Raw genomic sequence first — 17,081 nt, forward strand, 5'->3', positions numbered from 1 at the left:
CCTGGCTACAAAAATCGATGACCAACCTTCGAGTTACGATCGCTCAATCCATCAGGAACGAAGAATGAAAACAAGGATTTGACTTCACTTTCTGGCAGGACAGGAGATAAAGCCTTGAGGGCCAGAGCGATGCCGATTCTGGTCTGGTACTCATCAGGCGGAGATTCAACGATAATTCGTCCAAGCTCGTCCAGTATCGGGGGAGGTCTCTGGAATGAGAAGGGAGACATATGTCACCATCGTTTAACACAGCGTTTCGATTAAATTTAAGGATCTGCTGAAAATCAGATTTCAGAAGCTGTTTAAGAGTCTTGAGAAAGTAGATAAAACAACCCAAATGTTTACGCATCAATGTCAGCTTAGCATCACCTCTTTCTTCTCATTGTAGAGATAAAAGAGCGCTTCAAGAACAAGAGGAACTTGATCTTCGTGAAGCTGCATTGCCTCGTTGAGAGATGTAGCGGCAGCTTCCTGAATTGTTTCATCCAGACGCTGGACATCTTCCTTCAAGTAGAAATGCAACAATTGTGCTTCAAGTACAAACGAAACTTAGTTTTTAGCTGACGTTTCTTTGAGCTTGAACAAGCGAGTGGTCCAGCTATATTTAATCTACAGATTAGATAATCTATACAAAACATAAGCATTGTTAGTAAAAATATATAACTCGAAATATCAGATTATGTAGGTTTTCGTGATAATAATGAACATTGAACAAGCTTAAAGACAACGATTCCTTTCTTGAAGACTTAGAATAATACTGCAGAAGTCTAACTTTAACGTTTTTTTTAAATGAAATCTCTAACAAATAAACTACGTTAAACTTCCTGTACCAATAGCTCAAGACATATGGCGCCTGTTGTGTGGTAAAGCAACTTGATCCAGAGCGACTCTCCGAGCGCTTTGTTGACGTCGTCTTCGTCATGCATCGCCACCCACAAGCGGCGTATGACGTGTAGCTGGTCTCGTTTCTCGTCACTGAGGGATTTCAATCGAGCGTGGATTGCTAACAAGCCCTAGGTGATCAAAGTACTGCAGGTTGGTACAAGATACAGAATGATAAACTCACTTCTTTAAACATAGATTTCACAAGGCAAGTTTAACTACAAATAAAAAAAAAAAGATTTGGCTATAACTGAAACTCTTCAATTTCAAAGTTAATTGAAAAAGACTTTTTTTTATATCTCGCAAACCTTGAGAGCAGAAGATCGTACAACACTGGAGGCAGACAAGAGCGCTTGCAACAGAATTCCAATTTCGTCGAAAATTTCGTCACTAAAACAAGTAATTGATGATAAAAAGGTTTATCTTTGTAGTTACTTTAAAAACATGATTTTAAAACAACTTGTGCTGATCCGATCATTGCCTTCGATCCGATATATTTAAACATGAAGTTAATGCAATCGAAGATATTTGGAAAACCACGCCTCGTGGTTAGTTTATTTCTGTTTGCAAAGAAGTCACTTTTGCAATACAATAAACCTTTAGAAAAAAAGAATGTTTTCTGGGCATGACTAATGTCATTTTAAATCAGGGGTTCCCAACCTTTTTTACACCGTGGCTCCCTTTGAAAGTTTTGAAAAAATAATGGCCTACCGGTACCCTATTTTTTTCAACCTTTTGAAAAAATTAAGAAACGTCATTTTAATTAAAAAACTTGTTTATACAGTAACCGGTACTAGTATTTTTATTAAATTTTAATTTATTTCTTTTGTTATATAGTGTTGGAGTGCACTTAAGAGATGATAAATTAAAAAAAAATATCATTTTTCAAATGTTTCCATGGACCCCTTGAAAAAGGCTCATGACCCACTAGGGGGCCATGGCCCCCAGGTTGGAAACCCCTGTTTTAAAGGCTTCGTTGCAAATGTTCTCTATGAAGAATCAGTAAAAATAGAAATGAATAGCTGCGTTTCGGAAGAAAAAAAAATTACATAAATTTTTGTCAGCCTCATGTTCAAAGGTTAGTGAGAAATAACTTTCAAACGTTGAAATTTTTTTTTTAAATAAAACGTTGAAATGAATTTACCCAGTAAAATTGCCAGCAGCTTCACAAGTGGCCTGTAAGACCTCGGTGGCAAGATGCTGCACTTCGACCAGTGAGCTTGTGACCAGCCCACACATGCACTCCAGCAGAGCTGCCCTAGGAAGGATGTCAGATGCAGCCTCTTTGCGCACATGGATGAGAATCAACTTCAGGGCGGAGCACATCGCATCAACATCCGCAGCATCACCCAAGGACATACTATCATGAAGAAGCTTTCGGAGGAAGGGAAAAATATAGCAGAACACAACTGCGCATTGGGAATCTAAACAACCATAATGTGTGTTTTAACCAGGGTTGTGGAGGCGGGCGTACACTGTACGACTCCAACTCCTCGGTTTGTAATGGTTGACTTCGCATTCAGTGTTGCCAGATTTTTTTTTTAATTTAATTTCACTTAAGTTGTAGACATTGAAACAGTAAATTTCACAAAACTAACCAGAATAAAATACTTCTCACTTGTGAAATATAAACATAAAATATAATAACGTGGGTTTATACATCGCTGTGTACTGTGACATCGCAGATACACGTTGCTCTCAGCGCTTCATAAGACGAACACTTACAAGACGGCCGCATAAAGGCGCAGCCGAGTACGTTGTTTCCCAGAAACCGTTCTCTGTCATTGCTGAGTGTTAAGAAAAAAAAGTACCTACCGCTTTTAAAAGGTTTATCGATGTAACTCAAAAGTCAATAGTTATTGAACCATGTCTACGAACCCAAAAACGGCCAACCTAACAAATAAAGCCGAGGGTTGGAAATGATGAATGCAGTGGAATTGTTTGGAGTTTTATTCCAAGCGAAAAATGAATGTTGTTGAAAACGTTAGAATAACATCAATCTACGTTGTTAGCATAGACTAAGAGGTATCATAAACGCTATATGTTGACGTACGATGTCCAAATGCGTTTGATAGCATTTGCAAGATCCTGTGAGAATTGTCGGACAAAGATTCGAAACACCAGCTCTCGTTCACTTCCATAATGGGCTTGTGCAACCTCAAAGTGACGTAAGCAACTTGCTTCCCTGAAACGAAAACGTCATGTTGTTATTGAAATCGGCAGTTACTAAAGAAATTACCAAAGCGTCAGGACGAAGATTCACCTAGAGATCTTAAGTCTTCCGGCATGATTCCTGTGCCGAGAGCAATGTAGAGTTCTTGAGCTCGTTGGCAAGCCATGGCAGATGAGCATAGTGAGAGAAGAGGTTTCATCAATGGAAGCACATTGGATGGAAGACACTCTCCGTAGTCGTTGATGCTCATAGCCGCAGAAAGTATTTGAGAGGAAGTTTCGAATTCGTTGTCAATCTGGAGAATAGCGATTTGTTAGGTCGTGTTTAAACCAAAAGCTGGCCGCTAAAGTCAACAACAATTCAAAGGTCGACGAAAACTTCATTCTGTCAATTACCGGGCCTGCATCAGTGATTCAAAGCATCGACAAGCAAACGAAACTGTCATACGCTTCCAAAAAAAAGTTATGCTTCCAAAAAGCCTTTCTTAAGCCTAGGATAAAAGATATGGCATCAATAACTAATAAATCAAGTCAATTGAAACACGAAGCAAAAATATTCATTCACATAACTCACTTTTTGTAGCTTTGCTCTAAGAATAGCTTCTGTTTTTAATTCCTGGTCTACAAGTTCTTTTTGCTTCTTTGTAAGATTTTGGGGTATGCGGGGGGCAGCGAAGTCACCGCCCCCCGACCCCTTCACCCCGCCAGTATCCTTCTGTTGTTTCTTTTTCTCGAGTTCCTGTCTGAGTTCTTCTTCCATGAGCTGATCCTTAAAGGAATAAGCCTTGTTCTCTCGTTTCATCTTTTTGCTTTCAGCAATGGTAGGAGCACTGAGAGAAAATAAAGTGCTAACTTTTACAACAGAAAACAAGATTCAGGTGCTTATGCGCATTTATTTTTTATGCATTTACAAAAGCATAACCGTTTGGCAGAAACTCATAAGAAAACTGATTGCTGTTGGGTTGTTTTGAAACAAAATTCTTCACTGTGCAATTGAAATAATTCGAAACGAAATCAAGATAAAAAAAAGCTTTCACAAATCTCTAATAAATTAGAATAAGTAATTCTGCAAAATATGGAACAAGTTAAGAAATTTCGCATTTCAGCACACTTCTTTTGTTCTAAGCTTTGAGGCCACAATGAAATAATATTGTTTACAAAACAAAATTTTTCAGGCATTACAACATTTAGATCAGAGGTGACGAACCTGCGGCCCGTCAAAGAATTTTGTGCGGCCAGCAAAACAATTTGACAATCGCTCATGCATTAAAGACAAAAGACATCTCAAAGCTGTTTTATGCCTTCATTGGTGCACCTTTCCTTTGATACAGGTTGTTACAGGTCGAGACTGACAGATGAAAATCTTAGTGTGCAGTTGAGAGTTGCCACATCGTCTGTTCGACCTAATATTGAACGCTTAGTCAGGCAAAATACTTTCCAAAAATCCCACTAAGCAAAAAAATTCAATGTTTCAATGTTATTTTTTAATATTTTTGCTTCAATGCTACATTAGCTGTATGATTCGCATGGGCTTTTGTTTGTTGTTTGAAAAAGAAATTTCATTAACTGATTTGTTGCTTCGGAGCATAATGGTCGAAACATTTCGTCAACTTGAGGAAAAAGGATAGAGCCAAAAAAAAGAAGAAATCATACTCATATGAAAGCAAACGCTTAAACTGGAAAATTAAACTGTCTTCAGTGCAAGTACTGTTGCTCTATCCTTTTTGCTCAAGTTGATTTGTTTTTATTTTTACTGTTGTATGTTTCAATTCTGCGTAAGATAATTTCAACTGTGTAGGTTTTATTACTTTCATCTGCCGTTTGTTACTTTTCATAAATAATATCTTGAGTCGCTTCTAAAAGATTTCATAGTAGGTTACGATTAAAAATTTGTGTGGCCCGATAACTCATGCGTAATTGACAAAGTGGCCCGCGACCGCAAAAAGGTTCGTCACCCCTGATTTAGATAAATAGAAGGCTATGGAAATATGCGTTAAAACAAGGTTACGTTTTAGCCCGATAAATTTTTCGACATGCATTTCTTGCTCCAACGACTACCGACAGATCCTTGCAAACCACAGCGTTGAATATGACGTAAGCAGTAAGTACTGCAACAAAAGTTTGTCAAACAAAAAAACGTCATGTAAAACTTGCATCACACCACCTTTTTATCACATCAATGTTCCACAAATCTCCTTCGGCAATGTTCATGATTTCAAACTCTCGCTTGGTTATTTGACCAAGCGGACCACTCGTGAACACTTTCATGACTTGACTGGTGATCACGGGCAAGAGGATGTCTGCCGCCAACTCTGTAACAGTGGTTAGGGCTTCCAGTTGAGCCTGAAATTGAGAAACAAGAATAAGCACATCTAGCATGGGTAAAGAATTGACAATATTCCATCTTCAGGTACTTACTTTAGTACAAGTTTCAACATAGACCAAAGCCTGTGTTATTTCCGCCAGTCTATTGCTGATGAATTGGTACGGGTCTACGTGATAGCGGAGAAGAAATCTCAAGAAAAACTTGCTGCTGGCGAGTGCTGTGATGAATACAAAATGAAAAATGGTAACAATGCTGCAGTGAATCTATCGAAAAATCTCTCGGCTGAAAGCTAACCCGTTATGTTGTTGTGCTTCTGTCGATCTTTCGTAATCTGGTTGGCTGCTTCTCTGGACAATCAACTTTACCTATTTCAAACACTTGACCGGTTGTGCCGCGTAGTCTTTCAGTTATCATATTGTGTGGGCAAGTTAAGCAGTTTCTCAAAAGTTTAAAGTAGACCATATTTTTGCTGTGATACTGTATGATTCTTTAGTATTTCTTTTGCAACATTTCTCTTATAGGCTTGAAAAGGGCTATAATATGACTAGCCGAAAACGTTCGCTAATTGTTTTTTTTTTGTTTTTAAAATGTTAAATTTAATGTTGTTGATTAGTTATGTCTGATTATGGTTCAAGAAATTAACCTCTCTACCCAAATTGTACTGAAAATTAACCAGTGCTTTAACAATTAAATCATTTCGTGCTCTAAATTAAAAGCTTGGTAAAGTAAACGTTTGCAATGAGGGTCACTATCAGTTTGTAATGCTACAATACATCTTGGCGTACAAACCAAAACAGCACAAAACCAAACATCACTGTATAAAGCATTTAGTTGGAATTTCACAGGACATACTTATGCAGGGGCGATGTGAATCAATTAGGATCTTCATCGCGACGTCTCCGACTGAATTCTTATCAGTCTTGAAGCTAGGAAGAACCAGCACAGAGAGGAGAGCGCCGCAGTAGATGCGCGATATCTTCAGAGACTCGATTTCATCTTCGCACGAATCAAAGCCAAGCAAATCAGAATCAAAAGCGGCACAGAGCTCAGTAAGTAAAGAAGAGCAATATTGCATTCCTGGAAGTCCAACAAAGAAAATGTGGGTTGTTTTAGTGCAGGCGAGACCATGGGATGATGGTATATCTATGTTTTGTTTAACACGAGCGGCCATTTACAAGCAGAATCTACTGTACATATCTAAAATAATTCCATTGCAAGTTCTTAAGCTTTTTTGCAAATGAAACGAATTTTCATTCGTTGATTAATCACTGGCAATATGCCTTTTACAGTCAAACAATTATTTAAACCAATGAAAAGAAAGTCAAGATCATCAAACAGGAGTTAGGACTCAGTTCAAAGAAGTCAGTAAAACGCATACAATTAACAAAACCAACAATCGATGAAAAGCTACCGAACCTGTAAGCGATGAAAGCAGTTTTTTTATGGATTTTTTAACAGTTTGTTGCAATTTCCACGATTTGTTGAGTAGAATGTGCACTAGAGCTTTGTAGTAAGATCTGATAAAAAAAACACAGTCCAGTTAAAACCAAAACATTGTTCAATGTTCATCTCGCAGAAAGTTTAATAGTGCTCATAAAAGAAGTAACTTACTGCAATGTTTCTCTTAAGACTTCTTAAAATAATTCAAAGTATTTAATCTTAAATGATTGCTTCTATGACACATGTTCAGAAGGTTTTCAGTCCAGGATGGTAAAAAAACTGAGTTTTTTTAAGAAAACCCAGCCCATCCGGTTTTTCAGGATAAAAACGGACTTTTTGGTAAAAAAAGGTTTTATGGGCAAAAATGGGTTTTGAAAGTTTTTTAGAAAAGGCTTCGTTCTGTCACACATGTTGCCATAAGCTTTTTTCTTGAACAGCTTTAAAGTTTTTTCAAATTAGAGCAGAATTCCTCATCTGGCAACACTAGTTTTGTAGATCTAGCCATGTCCTTTGTAGATCTAGCCATAAAAACCAAGCCCACCCGGGCCCTAGGCAGCTACCCACTACAACCCTGGTTTTCACGCGTCAATTGCCCAGCGCTTGTATATTTTGCTCAGCTTTAGAACAAGCGCCCGTTTTCCAAGAGCCGTCCGTTTCAGCGTCGGGCAAATGATGTCGTCTCTCAGCGGAGCACGACATTTAGCCGCAGTCACGTAGACGCACAACAGGTGGCACCCTGATACGTCATGCAACGTCACTCGGCCATGCAACCGACATAAATTTCAATGCTTAAGTGCTATGTTTAGTTTAGAAAAGCTATACTGAATGAACAAATGTGGGTACGCTGTTATGAACGATTACTTTGTCAAATCCTCTTGCATTTTCTGGGGGTGGTCCATCATAAGGCAGCAAATAAATTCCTGGAGCTTTCCCAAAGCATCTTCAGAGGCATTTTGTAGAAATCTGTCCGAGGTGAAGATTAAGTTTTTGGAATCCAAAATTGTTGTCCAAAATGCAGAGAATTTATAATCTGAATACAAAAAAGCTATCTTAAAACTATAGTAATAGCGAAGAAAATATTAGATAGATAAGATGAGCATAAAATTAGATAACGCATGGCCGAGTGATGAGAACCCTTGCGAGACTCTTCAGTCTTCAACAAAGATCGGCTCGACAACGCTTTAGACTTAGAGCATGCAACGGTGTCTCGGCAAGACATGTAGCATGCCTAAATAAGGGAAGCAGTTGACTTGATGAGAACACGCCCCGTTGTTGTCTGTTGTGTTGCATCTATGATGCATTGAGCTTTATGTCATTGCAACGACTGCAAAATAAAACATAATTATGATCATCCGCATCCATACCCAGACAGCGAAATTCGTGATTTTTACATTGCTTTAACGTTTGCAGACGTTAAATCGATGTAAAAGTGACGGATTTTGCTGATGGGTAGTGCTCTTGGGCACTGCACATGACGTTGGTGAGAAAGTAAATCCTTTAGTCATAATATTCAGAAAAACAGGACATTTTCAAGCGAGCTTTGGAATATTTAAATTTTCTGCTAAGCAACTGGAAAGCAAACAATCGCCAAGATCGTTAGATAAAGCTTTTATTTTAACACAAAAAAGAATGCACCTTTCTTGAATACAATCTTGTCAATTTTTGACAGTAGCAAAGAAGCATATAGGGCCTCAGTAACAAGAGGAATTTGTGTCAGCTGACGACTGGCTTTCTCGACACTTTGAAGAAGATAGGAAATGAATGGCTCGATCTGAACAACAATAAACGTAATGATCAAAAATAAACACAAACAAACAATAAACACAACTACCATAACAAATACTTTAATTTAACTCCAAAACCATATTAAACTTAATGACGAATCCTTGACAGTCGAAAACGCTAATTTCTTGCGTTTAAGTAAAATAATGATTCTTGACTGATACTTGGCTTGATACGTTTGCGATAGTCACAAAAATATTCATTTTGATTAGCAACCGCCAACTGCTTCATATGCATTTTAAAGCGAACTCGCCTTGACAGAAATATATGAAAAGACAATGAAGGTTTGAGAATAAATGTCAAATTCCGTTAATTTTTGGAAGTATCCCAATGTCAAAGTGCCATTCACACCAATGAGAAAGAAGTAGATTTTACTTGAAAATGATTATTTTAAGAATATTGCAAACAATTTTAAAACCAAACAACATATACAGCAATGTGACAGTAGTGCAATTTAAACTGAGAAAATTAGGTAAATTTAAAACAAATTACGGTTTTTCTGACGTAAAACGCACCTTTTCAATGTTGTCCGATTTAAACATAGCAGCCATGCAGTCCAGGTATGCAGCTCTGACAATTGGTGTCGATGTTTTTAGAGAAGGAGCTTTGGCAAGCCAATCCAACAGTTCTTTTGGAATGTCATTTCTCAACTTCATGCACCAAGTCGTCAACGCTGACACAGCACACACCAAAGTCACATCATGGACTTCCTAAAACGTATAGATTATTCTGTTACTGGATGGACAACCAAGCAACATGCTACTTCCAATACCAATAAGCTAACTACTTCGGGAGTAGAAGGTCCGTGTTTTTATGCAAAAGCAAAAAGAAAGAAAAACAGCAGTAACGTTTGCTGTAAATGTGAAACAACTACAGTAATCTGTATGAAATAGGTTTAGGATAAATCGCATGAAATAACTACTTCAAAAGCATCATACCAGTTGCAGGAAAGGTAGGAACAAGACCACCACAGAGGACACCAATGAGAGAGAAAACTGGCCGCTTCCAGTAGGACTTTCACCGAATCCTCCAATCGCATTCAGAACGGCACATTTTTGAGTGGAAAGAGTCAATTTTCCTTCGGACCCTAAAAATCAGTGAGCAAGAAACGTCATCAAGATTCGCATTCGCACTTAGAACAATGACGCAACAATCAATCTCACTTGCCTTTCAGTACAGCAAACAGGTGCTTGACTGCATTCCCAACAGCTTCAGCATCACTGCATTGGAATGCCAGAGCGGAGACGACCTCGCAGGCAACGTCTCTATTCACATCATTCTTGGATGAGAGTTGTGGACCGAGCATTTTGACCAATGGTAAAGAATGACGACTGAGATCAATGGTCACGTTCTTCATTATGATCAAAATAACTATGAAAACCAAGAACGTATTTATTTCTGTTTGTGATGCACATTTGGAACGATGAGTGATGTTGAAAGTGCAAAAAAAGCTGATTAAAACGCTTCAGTTACGTTTCATGCCAATCGTTATATTTCCACACAACATGGAGACAAACTTTAAGTTTCAGTCCAAAATAACTGTGCAAATTTTTTTTGCATCTTGTTTGATACATGGTTAAAAAGTCTGTCTGATAACACAAGATATGTTGGCTACAATTCTTAAAGTGTGACAGTAAATCCTTTTTATGCCATTTTTGGCACATAGCTTTGAAAATACTGAAACAACACTTTGTACAGAGTTATGAGCAAGAGCGTCAAAGAAGACACTTACAAACAATTACAATTTCCATTTTTACACTTGAAAGTGTTGAGGTCTTTATTGTTATACAGTAGTACAAAACAATGATCTTACTTGGTAAACAGTTCTCTGGACTTCTCAAAAGAGACTTTTGCAAAGCAGGAAATACAGTTTTCTCGAAAGCAGAATGATCTATTTCTAGTATGAATGGAATGCAACAAGCCTGCAGAAATAAAAGATAAACATTAATGTCATTTTAATTAAAGATGTCTGCTTACCGTATATCATATAATAATCATTCGCTATCTCTGCTTGCAGCAGATTGACAGGATTCCATGTGATTTTATGAGCCGTACTGCTTCCACGCTGGCTCAAGGCAGAATGGAAGAGGGTGATATGTCACCAGATTATTACCCGATTTATACTCACTGCGTTATGCAAAAAAGAACACAATCGGAACCCTTTTTAAAGTCTTTGGTATGACCCGACCTGGAATCGAACCCAGGGCTACCAAGCAGTTCAGCACCAGAGCCGAAGGCGATAACCACTGAGCCACGAGTGCTGGTATATCATATAGTTAGATTTTAAATACTCTCCAGCAATACAAAATTTCTTGAGCTAAAATTTTACAGAAACAATGCAGAGACAAGCAATTGGATAGGTGTAGATCAACTATATTTTAGTAGTTAGTACAGTAACAAACCAATCAATATGCAAATACGAAAGACAAGCATAATGAAAAAAAGCAATTTTAACAAAGGTAACACTTTCTTACCAAGGCATGTGTTGCAACAGGTGTCTTGCTCATCACCACAGAAGAAACAAAGACGTTCAAAGCTTCATTCTTCTTTGAAGCAAATAAACTTCTGTCGTGAAACATCAATGCTGCCAATAAGACACAATCTGAAGCATTGGCGTTCTTTTTTGAAGTGAGTTTGTCCACATACATTTTTGATAGATCTGGCAGCTACTCAAAAAAGAGATATATATATATTAAAAGGTTTTACTTAAAGCAAAAAGCCATGAGCATACCATACTATATATATAAATAAACATATTTTTTAATGAGAAAACAGTTAACACGATAAAACATTTACCTGTTTCCATAAGTTTTTTAAACTCTTCAAAGAGCTGCTACAAATCGACTTTTTCTGACTGGCTTGTGCACCGTAAAACAATGCAGCTTGCAATCGAATGAACTCATCCCAATCAACAGAACTCTTTAAGTCTTCAACATAGCATTCCTTGGCAAAAGCACATGACCATGTCAAGGCCACTAAAGCTTTGGCTGATTCACTTCGGCTGTAATAATACAGAGAGTTTGATAATATGGTACAAAAATGCCTTGTGCAAGTAAAATAACTGTGATGGAAATTAGAACTACAATCAGATAGAAAACAGTCACGCATCAATCAGCAACTACCTGGGGTTTTTGTTCGAAAGTTGAAAATTTGCCACTTCATCCAACACTTTCGTCAACAAAGAAATCGACACATTGGGATAGTTTTTAACCAATAGACAGATCAGTGTTATGCATTTTCTTCTTACATCAGAGTTGTAGTACAACCCCAAGGTGCAAGAAAGTGAATGGATGCATGCGCTAATTGGTGTTTGGGGAAGATCTGAAAGACAATCAGTATTAATACTTACTTATGCACAATACGAGATTGCTAAACTGCAATGATAAAAGTCAAAATAAAACCAACATTAAAATACTTACCAAACCACATTATGATGACTTGCATTATATGATCATGACTAAACTTTGTGTTTATTTGCTTATTTCAAGCTAACATTGTACTTCTACAGCAACATTCTTTAAAAAAAAGGTAGGCTATATATGATATACTGTGGCAAGCAGAAAAATATTTTAAATATATAAAAGAGGTACGATATCAAAACATTTATGGCACAAAGTTTTTCTCACCAGGTTTCGTCAATAGATAAGTGTTAATATCCTGCAACATTTCCTTTTGTTGAGCAACTTTAGAAGTTGTTGAATGGAAGTAAAATCGCTTTAAAGAATCCTGTACAATAAAATTACTGCATCAGCACTTTTCCTTGCTTATGACACAAGAAATTGTCATAACACTGCCAGGAAAAATTGAAAATTGCAATCGTTTGTTAGTTTCACAGAGTATAGTATTCAACATAATTTTAAAACAACTTTAGGTACCGTACCATGCTATATAATATTAAACATCATTATAAAATTTGAGCTGGTACTACATTTTTATGAAACACAGTTAGCCTATGCGGTTACAAGTCCTAAATTTTACTTTTTTATTATTGTTCAGTCGCTTTGAGTGAATACTTTTCATGTCACACAATAAGCAAAACTAACATTAGAAATATGTACCGGTACTGTAGTAAACTTGATTAGCATTGTTAAAAAATTAATAAAATTATTTGCTTACCATCACTGCAGCAGTGCGTCAATGATGACTTTAAGAATTGTAAATCTTTCAACACTTTCAGCTGTGCTAATGCAGCAGTGTAAGTTAATATCTGATGTATACATACAAAATGACACAACAGGACTTAAGACTTGAAGTAAACAAATACTTCTCTCTTATGAGAAATGTATTTTTACAAACTATTTTTAGCAGTTCTAGGTTATATAGGCCTATTCATATAAAAGCAACTAACAAAAAGCAGTCCTCGAAATTAGCGGCGGCACGAGGCAATTATGCTGCCGCAAACGTCATAATGGCCATTCTGCTACGGCAATAAAAATGCTGTCGCAAAATGAGCACTTAATTAGGACAAAAAATTGTTCAAATTTTTTTCCTGTGTCATTTACTCGCGACGGGAGTTTGATCAGCAGAAACATTGCACCAAAACCTCACCTCGGATTATTTTACTTGCTGTGAACACTCACGCAGTCTTCGAAATTAACATATTTTTACTTGGCAAAAACTTTGCCGAGGCCAAACAGCAAAAGCTGAAATTGCCTCGGCAGTTGCTGTGAACGTTTATTACAAAAAAATTGTACCAAAACATGCAAAACAAGAAAAATATACTAGAGTAGTCTATCACGACTGCACTGTTTGATTTGTTGTGATGTAATAATACCAAAAGTAGCGATAAAGCGAGCAACGTGATACGAACGCTGTTACAGTTTCACGTTAAATAACTCAGGGGAAAAACTAAAAAGTAAGTTAATTTTGGGTTGAATCAACGTTCGAGTCAGCAAAAATCGATTTAACTTTCTCGGCGGGTCATATTGCGTATTACCAATGCCCGATAAGAAATTTACGTTTGTTTTACATTAATTCGCCATCTAGCGATGTTGAATTATCATAAAATAACGTTAATTGCTCAACCAGGTACCGGTAACAAATTAATAGCTCCCTGCAAGAAGATTGCCTCGATTTACGTTTACACTAACATAATTTCGGCACAATTTGGATACTGCGAGCAACACAAAGTCTGTTGGATAAAGAACTAGCTGTCAGAATCAGAATCATCAGATGCTGTATCAGAGGATGAGGTTGTCGCGTCGTCACTGGAATACTTGAAGATGCAAAATTGCCCGTTCATGAATGCGCGATGCCATATGATCGGAAGCATTACTTTTCTTCACTGCCGAGGAACCATTTATCCAATTTTGTATTATATTTTTAACTTGACTCGGTAGCTTTTCTAATTCCTAGGTACCGGATTACCGGTATTTGTTTCTGTCATAAAATTCTTTACAGTTTTTGCACAATACCATACTAACTTTTCCATCTGTTTGATAACCTACAGCAGATAACTTCCACTTTTTAACTGTATGTTCCTTCGCCATGATTTATATTCGCAACGACACCGGTAAACAATATGCATTCGATGAAAGAATAACTTTTGGGTAACAATTAAGCCAGTATTTATAAGGTTGCAAACTTTTTACAGTTTACAAGAGCATTGTCAGCGCATAAAACAGTTTGCGTGATGCTCTGGGCTACCGCCGTATGACACGATGAAGAAGCGCATAAAATTTTGTTTAATTAAAGCATACGGCAATTGCCGCCGCAATCCAAGGTTTGTTGATTTGGCGACGGCAATGTTTTTGCCGTCGTAGATGAAAGCTAATTTCGAGGGCTGAAAAAGATGTAGGCTACTGCGCTAACTAGAGTATCAGTATGTGTATTATGCTGATATTAATTTGATTTTCTACTGTAGCCAGTAGTACGATATTGCATGCTTTTTCAGTTATAGGCTAGAATAATTAATTAATAGATTTTTGATTTAAATCAACTAGGATATTTGTTCTTGGCAGTAGTCATTGTATAGGTATTTACAACTTGTCTAGATAGCGTATGGACTAAAATGTATCATGTACAGAACCTTGTAACACCTAATACTCCAAATCGAAAGCGATTTGATGAGTTCATAAAATGCTGTATACAGCAAGATTAACCCTATTTATTCTAAATCTTCTGTAGCACAATGTGATGTCAACTGAATGTGATTGATATGTAGGAACTTTGTGTATGATGCAAATAAATATTAAAGCAATTTTATGAAGCTTTTGAGCCAAGATCACTGATACCACACACTTAGATGGAATACACGGTAGTAGTTTACACATTACAATTAGAATTTTTAGCTGCAATGACCTCATTTGCACACAATCAATTTTTGATCAAAGTGAAATAAAGCTAATTGATCATAGCCAAAGACAAAAGCAATACAGGGGGTATGAACGAACAAGATCATAGGCAGATTACGGTATGCGATATCATCGTTAAACAAGCGGGTCATTCCATTATATTTCAGGTCAAAATTAGAGGAAATGCCACCCACCCTCTCCGATTTGGTTGATTTTGACATATGTGAGAGATGGCAACCCACTGAGCTCAACAAAAAAAAATTTTCAAAATTGGTCAAGGGGTTTTAAAGTTACACTATTTTCAATTTTAACCGCATGGTGGCAGTATTTCAGCTCCAAAGAGTAAAAATGCCCCAATATCTGTTATACTGAAGCTAGGAAGTTGATGAAAATATGTAGAATACCATTTTGGGGGATGAGGAATCCAAATTTGCAAACAGAATATAAGAAAAACATGTAGTTTTGGAGTAATTTGATTATAAATATTTTTTGAGGTATATATTTTGGGGAAAAATTTGCCCATGTAGCCGAAGAAAAAAAAAACATTTTTTTTGGGGGTGATGTTAATTTGGACTTATATTTTGATAAACACACTCCAATTTTGTTGTTCCATATTGTTCCTTGCCTGGACTGGTGGTCAAAATTCTTTATAAAATTTTGCAAATTCTAAATACCTTTTTAACATTGTACAGTGGGGCATTCCATTTATAATCATCAGATTTTTTCAAATTTTGTAACCACTAGTCACAAATTTTGCGTATTTTGACATATTTTGTACATACATACTAAAAAATGATGACAATAGCAAAAAAATTTTTTGAAGTATCTTAATTGGGGCTGAGATAGAGCACTTTGAATTTTCGGCCACTAGTAGGATTTTTGAAGCTGAGCACAGCCATTTTTTTCATTTTGCGCCTTGATATTTTGACAATAACTCTTTACCTTGAACGATTTTCGCACTGAAAACATGCATTTTACCAATTTAAGATCCAAGGAATTCATTTAAATTGCAATTAAAAATATGCCAAGATGAACATTTCAAATGATAATTTAGTTATTTAGGTTTAAAGTTTTTCTTAATTTATTTTTGATACGCTAAGTTTGGGGGAATATTTCGGAGCGTTGAGAAAAAGATCGCAAAACAAATTTCTTTTTCAAACAAAGCAATTAAGTACCGGTATAATATTTTCACGAAATTTGATTGATGTAAGTTTTGCATAAACCAAAATATTCAACTTAGAAAATATCAACCCATACATATCAAAAAAATGAAAATAATTGAAACATAACTGATGCTTTGTCACAATATTTGCAGGGTTCAGCCATATTATGGTCCATTTCTTGAAGAATTGTTTTTATGTGTCAAACTACCAATGTTTTATTATTCAGCTGATATCACACAGCTAGTCTGATCAAGATTTTGCTACCATTTCTTATCAAACCAGCACATGCACCCTTATCATTTCTGAACTAACTTTTCATTGAAGTAGAAAAGTGCCTGGCTATGATGTTTTTATTATTCAGCAGGAAAGAAGTTGTTAAACAGTTTGGTTTGGAAAAGACCATATATGCTGGATGCCACCCACTTCTGCACTTTTGAAACTAACTCCACCTTCTACATCCAATGGTAGAAGTTACACTTTTAGCTCAGAACTGAACAAACTTGAAAAACTTTTTAACTAGACTGATGTGCAATTTGGTGTATTTTTTATAACTTGATGCTCACTCAATAATTTCTAAACTGTACCTATGGGATTTAATAATACTTTTAACTTTTTTGATCATATGGATTGAAACAAATCACTGTCAGATGACAGACAGTGCAATTTGCTGTTTCAAAAGTGCCAAAACTTCATGTCAAATAAATTGGAATTTTGCCAAACTGGGTATCAGTTTGAAACTGCAGTCCCTCTCAAAAAACACATGGAACAACTAAAATAACTCATCATAAAGACATAACATGAACAGGTAAATAATTTCAGGAAAAAAAAATTTGAGTTTGGTCATGGCTACATGGCCAAAGCACCCCCCAAAGTTATCCCCCCCAAAATTTTTGAAACGTTGTTTTCATCTATAAATGATATCTTTTCACCAATTTTGACTGGAAATTCAGATTCCTTGCCCCAAAAATGGTATTCTACATATTTTGGTTGTTTTTTTAGCTATAAATTAGGAGATATTAGCAA

The 17,081-nt window shown here is 36.5% G+C and overlaps 1 protein-coding gene across 1 annotated transcript in view; it reads right to left on the reverse strand.

Moving 5' to 3' along the window:
- Positions 1–12,811, reverse strand: part of LOC145784230 (stalled ribosome sensor GCN1-like) — a 28,917-nt gene extending 16,106 nt beyond the window's left edge. The window contains exons 1-23 of the mRNA XM_082596013.1: positions 12,719–12,811; positions 12,229–12,328; positions 11,725–11,923; positions 11,399–11,603; positions 11,077–11,268; positions 10,416–10,524; positions 9,770–9,973; positions 9,541–9,689; positions 9,118–9,312; positions 8,456–8,591; positions 7,682–7,850; positions 6,797–6,897; positions 6,233–6,457; positions 5,473–5,597; positions 5,219–5,397; positions 3,629–3,884; positions 3,146–3,350; positions 2,936–3,067; positions 2,027–2,306; positions 1,191–1,272; positions 831–1,013; positions 370–504; positions 27–209 (exon numbers count right to left, since the gene is read on the reverse strand). Coding sequence (XP_082452139.1) covers positions 27–209; positions 370–504; positions 831–1,013; positions 1,191–1,272; positions 2,027–2,306; positions 2,936–3,067; positions 3,146–3,350; positions 3,629–3,884; positions 5,219–5,397; positions 5,473–5,597; positions 6,233–6,457; positions 6,797–6,897; positions 7,682–7,850; positions 8,456–8,591; positions 9,118–9,312; positions 9,541–9,689; positions 9,770–9,973; positions 10,416–10,524; positions 11,077–11,268; positions 11,399–11,603; positions 11,725–11,923; positions 12,229–12,328; positions 12,719–12,721 — 3,747 coding nt within the window. The 5' untranslated portion in view covers positions 12,722–12,811. The remainder of the gene's footprint in view (positions 1–26; positions 210–369; positions 505–830; positions 1,014–1,190; positions 1,273–2,026; positions 2,307–2,935; positions 3,068–3,145; positions 3,351–3,628; positions 3,885–5,218; positions 5,398–5,472; positions 5,598–6,232; positions 6,458–6,796; positions 6,898–7,681; positions 7,851–8,455; positions 8,592–9,117; positions 9,313–9,540; positions 9,690–9,769; positions 9,974–10,415; positions 10,525–11,076; positions 11,269–11,398; positions 11,604–11,724; positions 11,924–12,228; positions 12,329–12,718) is intronic.
- Between the last annotated feature and the right edge of the window lie 4,270 nt (positions 12,812–17,081).

This window comes from Aplidium turbinatum, chromosome 15, assembly GCF_918807975.1.
Source record: "Aplidium turbinatum chromosome 15, kaAplTurb1.1, whole genome shotgun sequence".
NCBI lineage: Eukaryota > Metazoa > Chordata > Ascidiacea > Aplousobranchia > Polyclinidae > Aplidium > Aplidium turbinatum.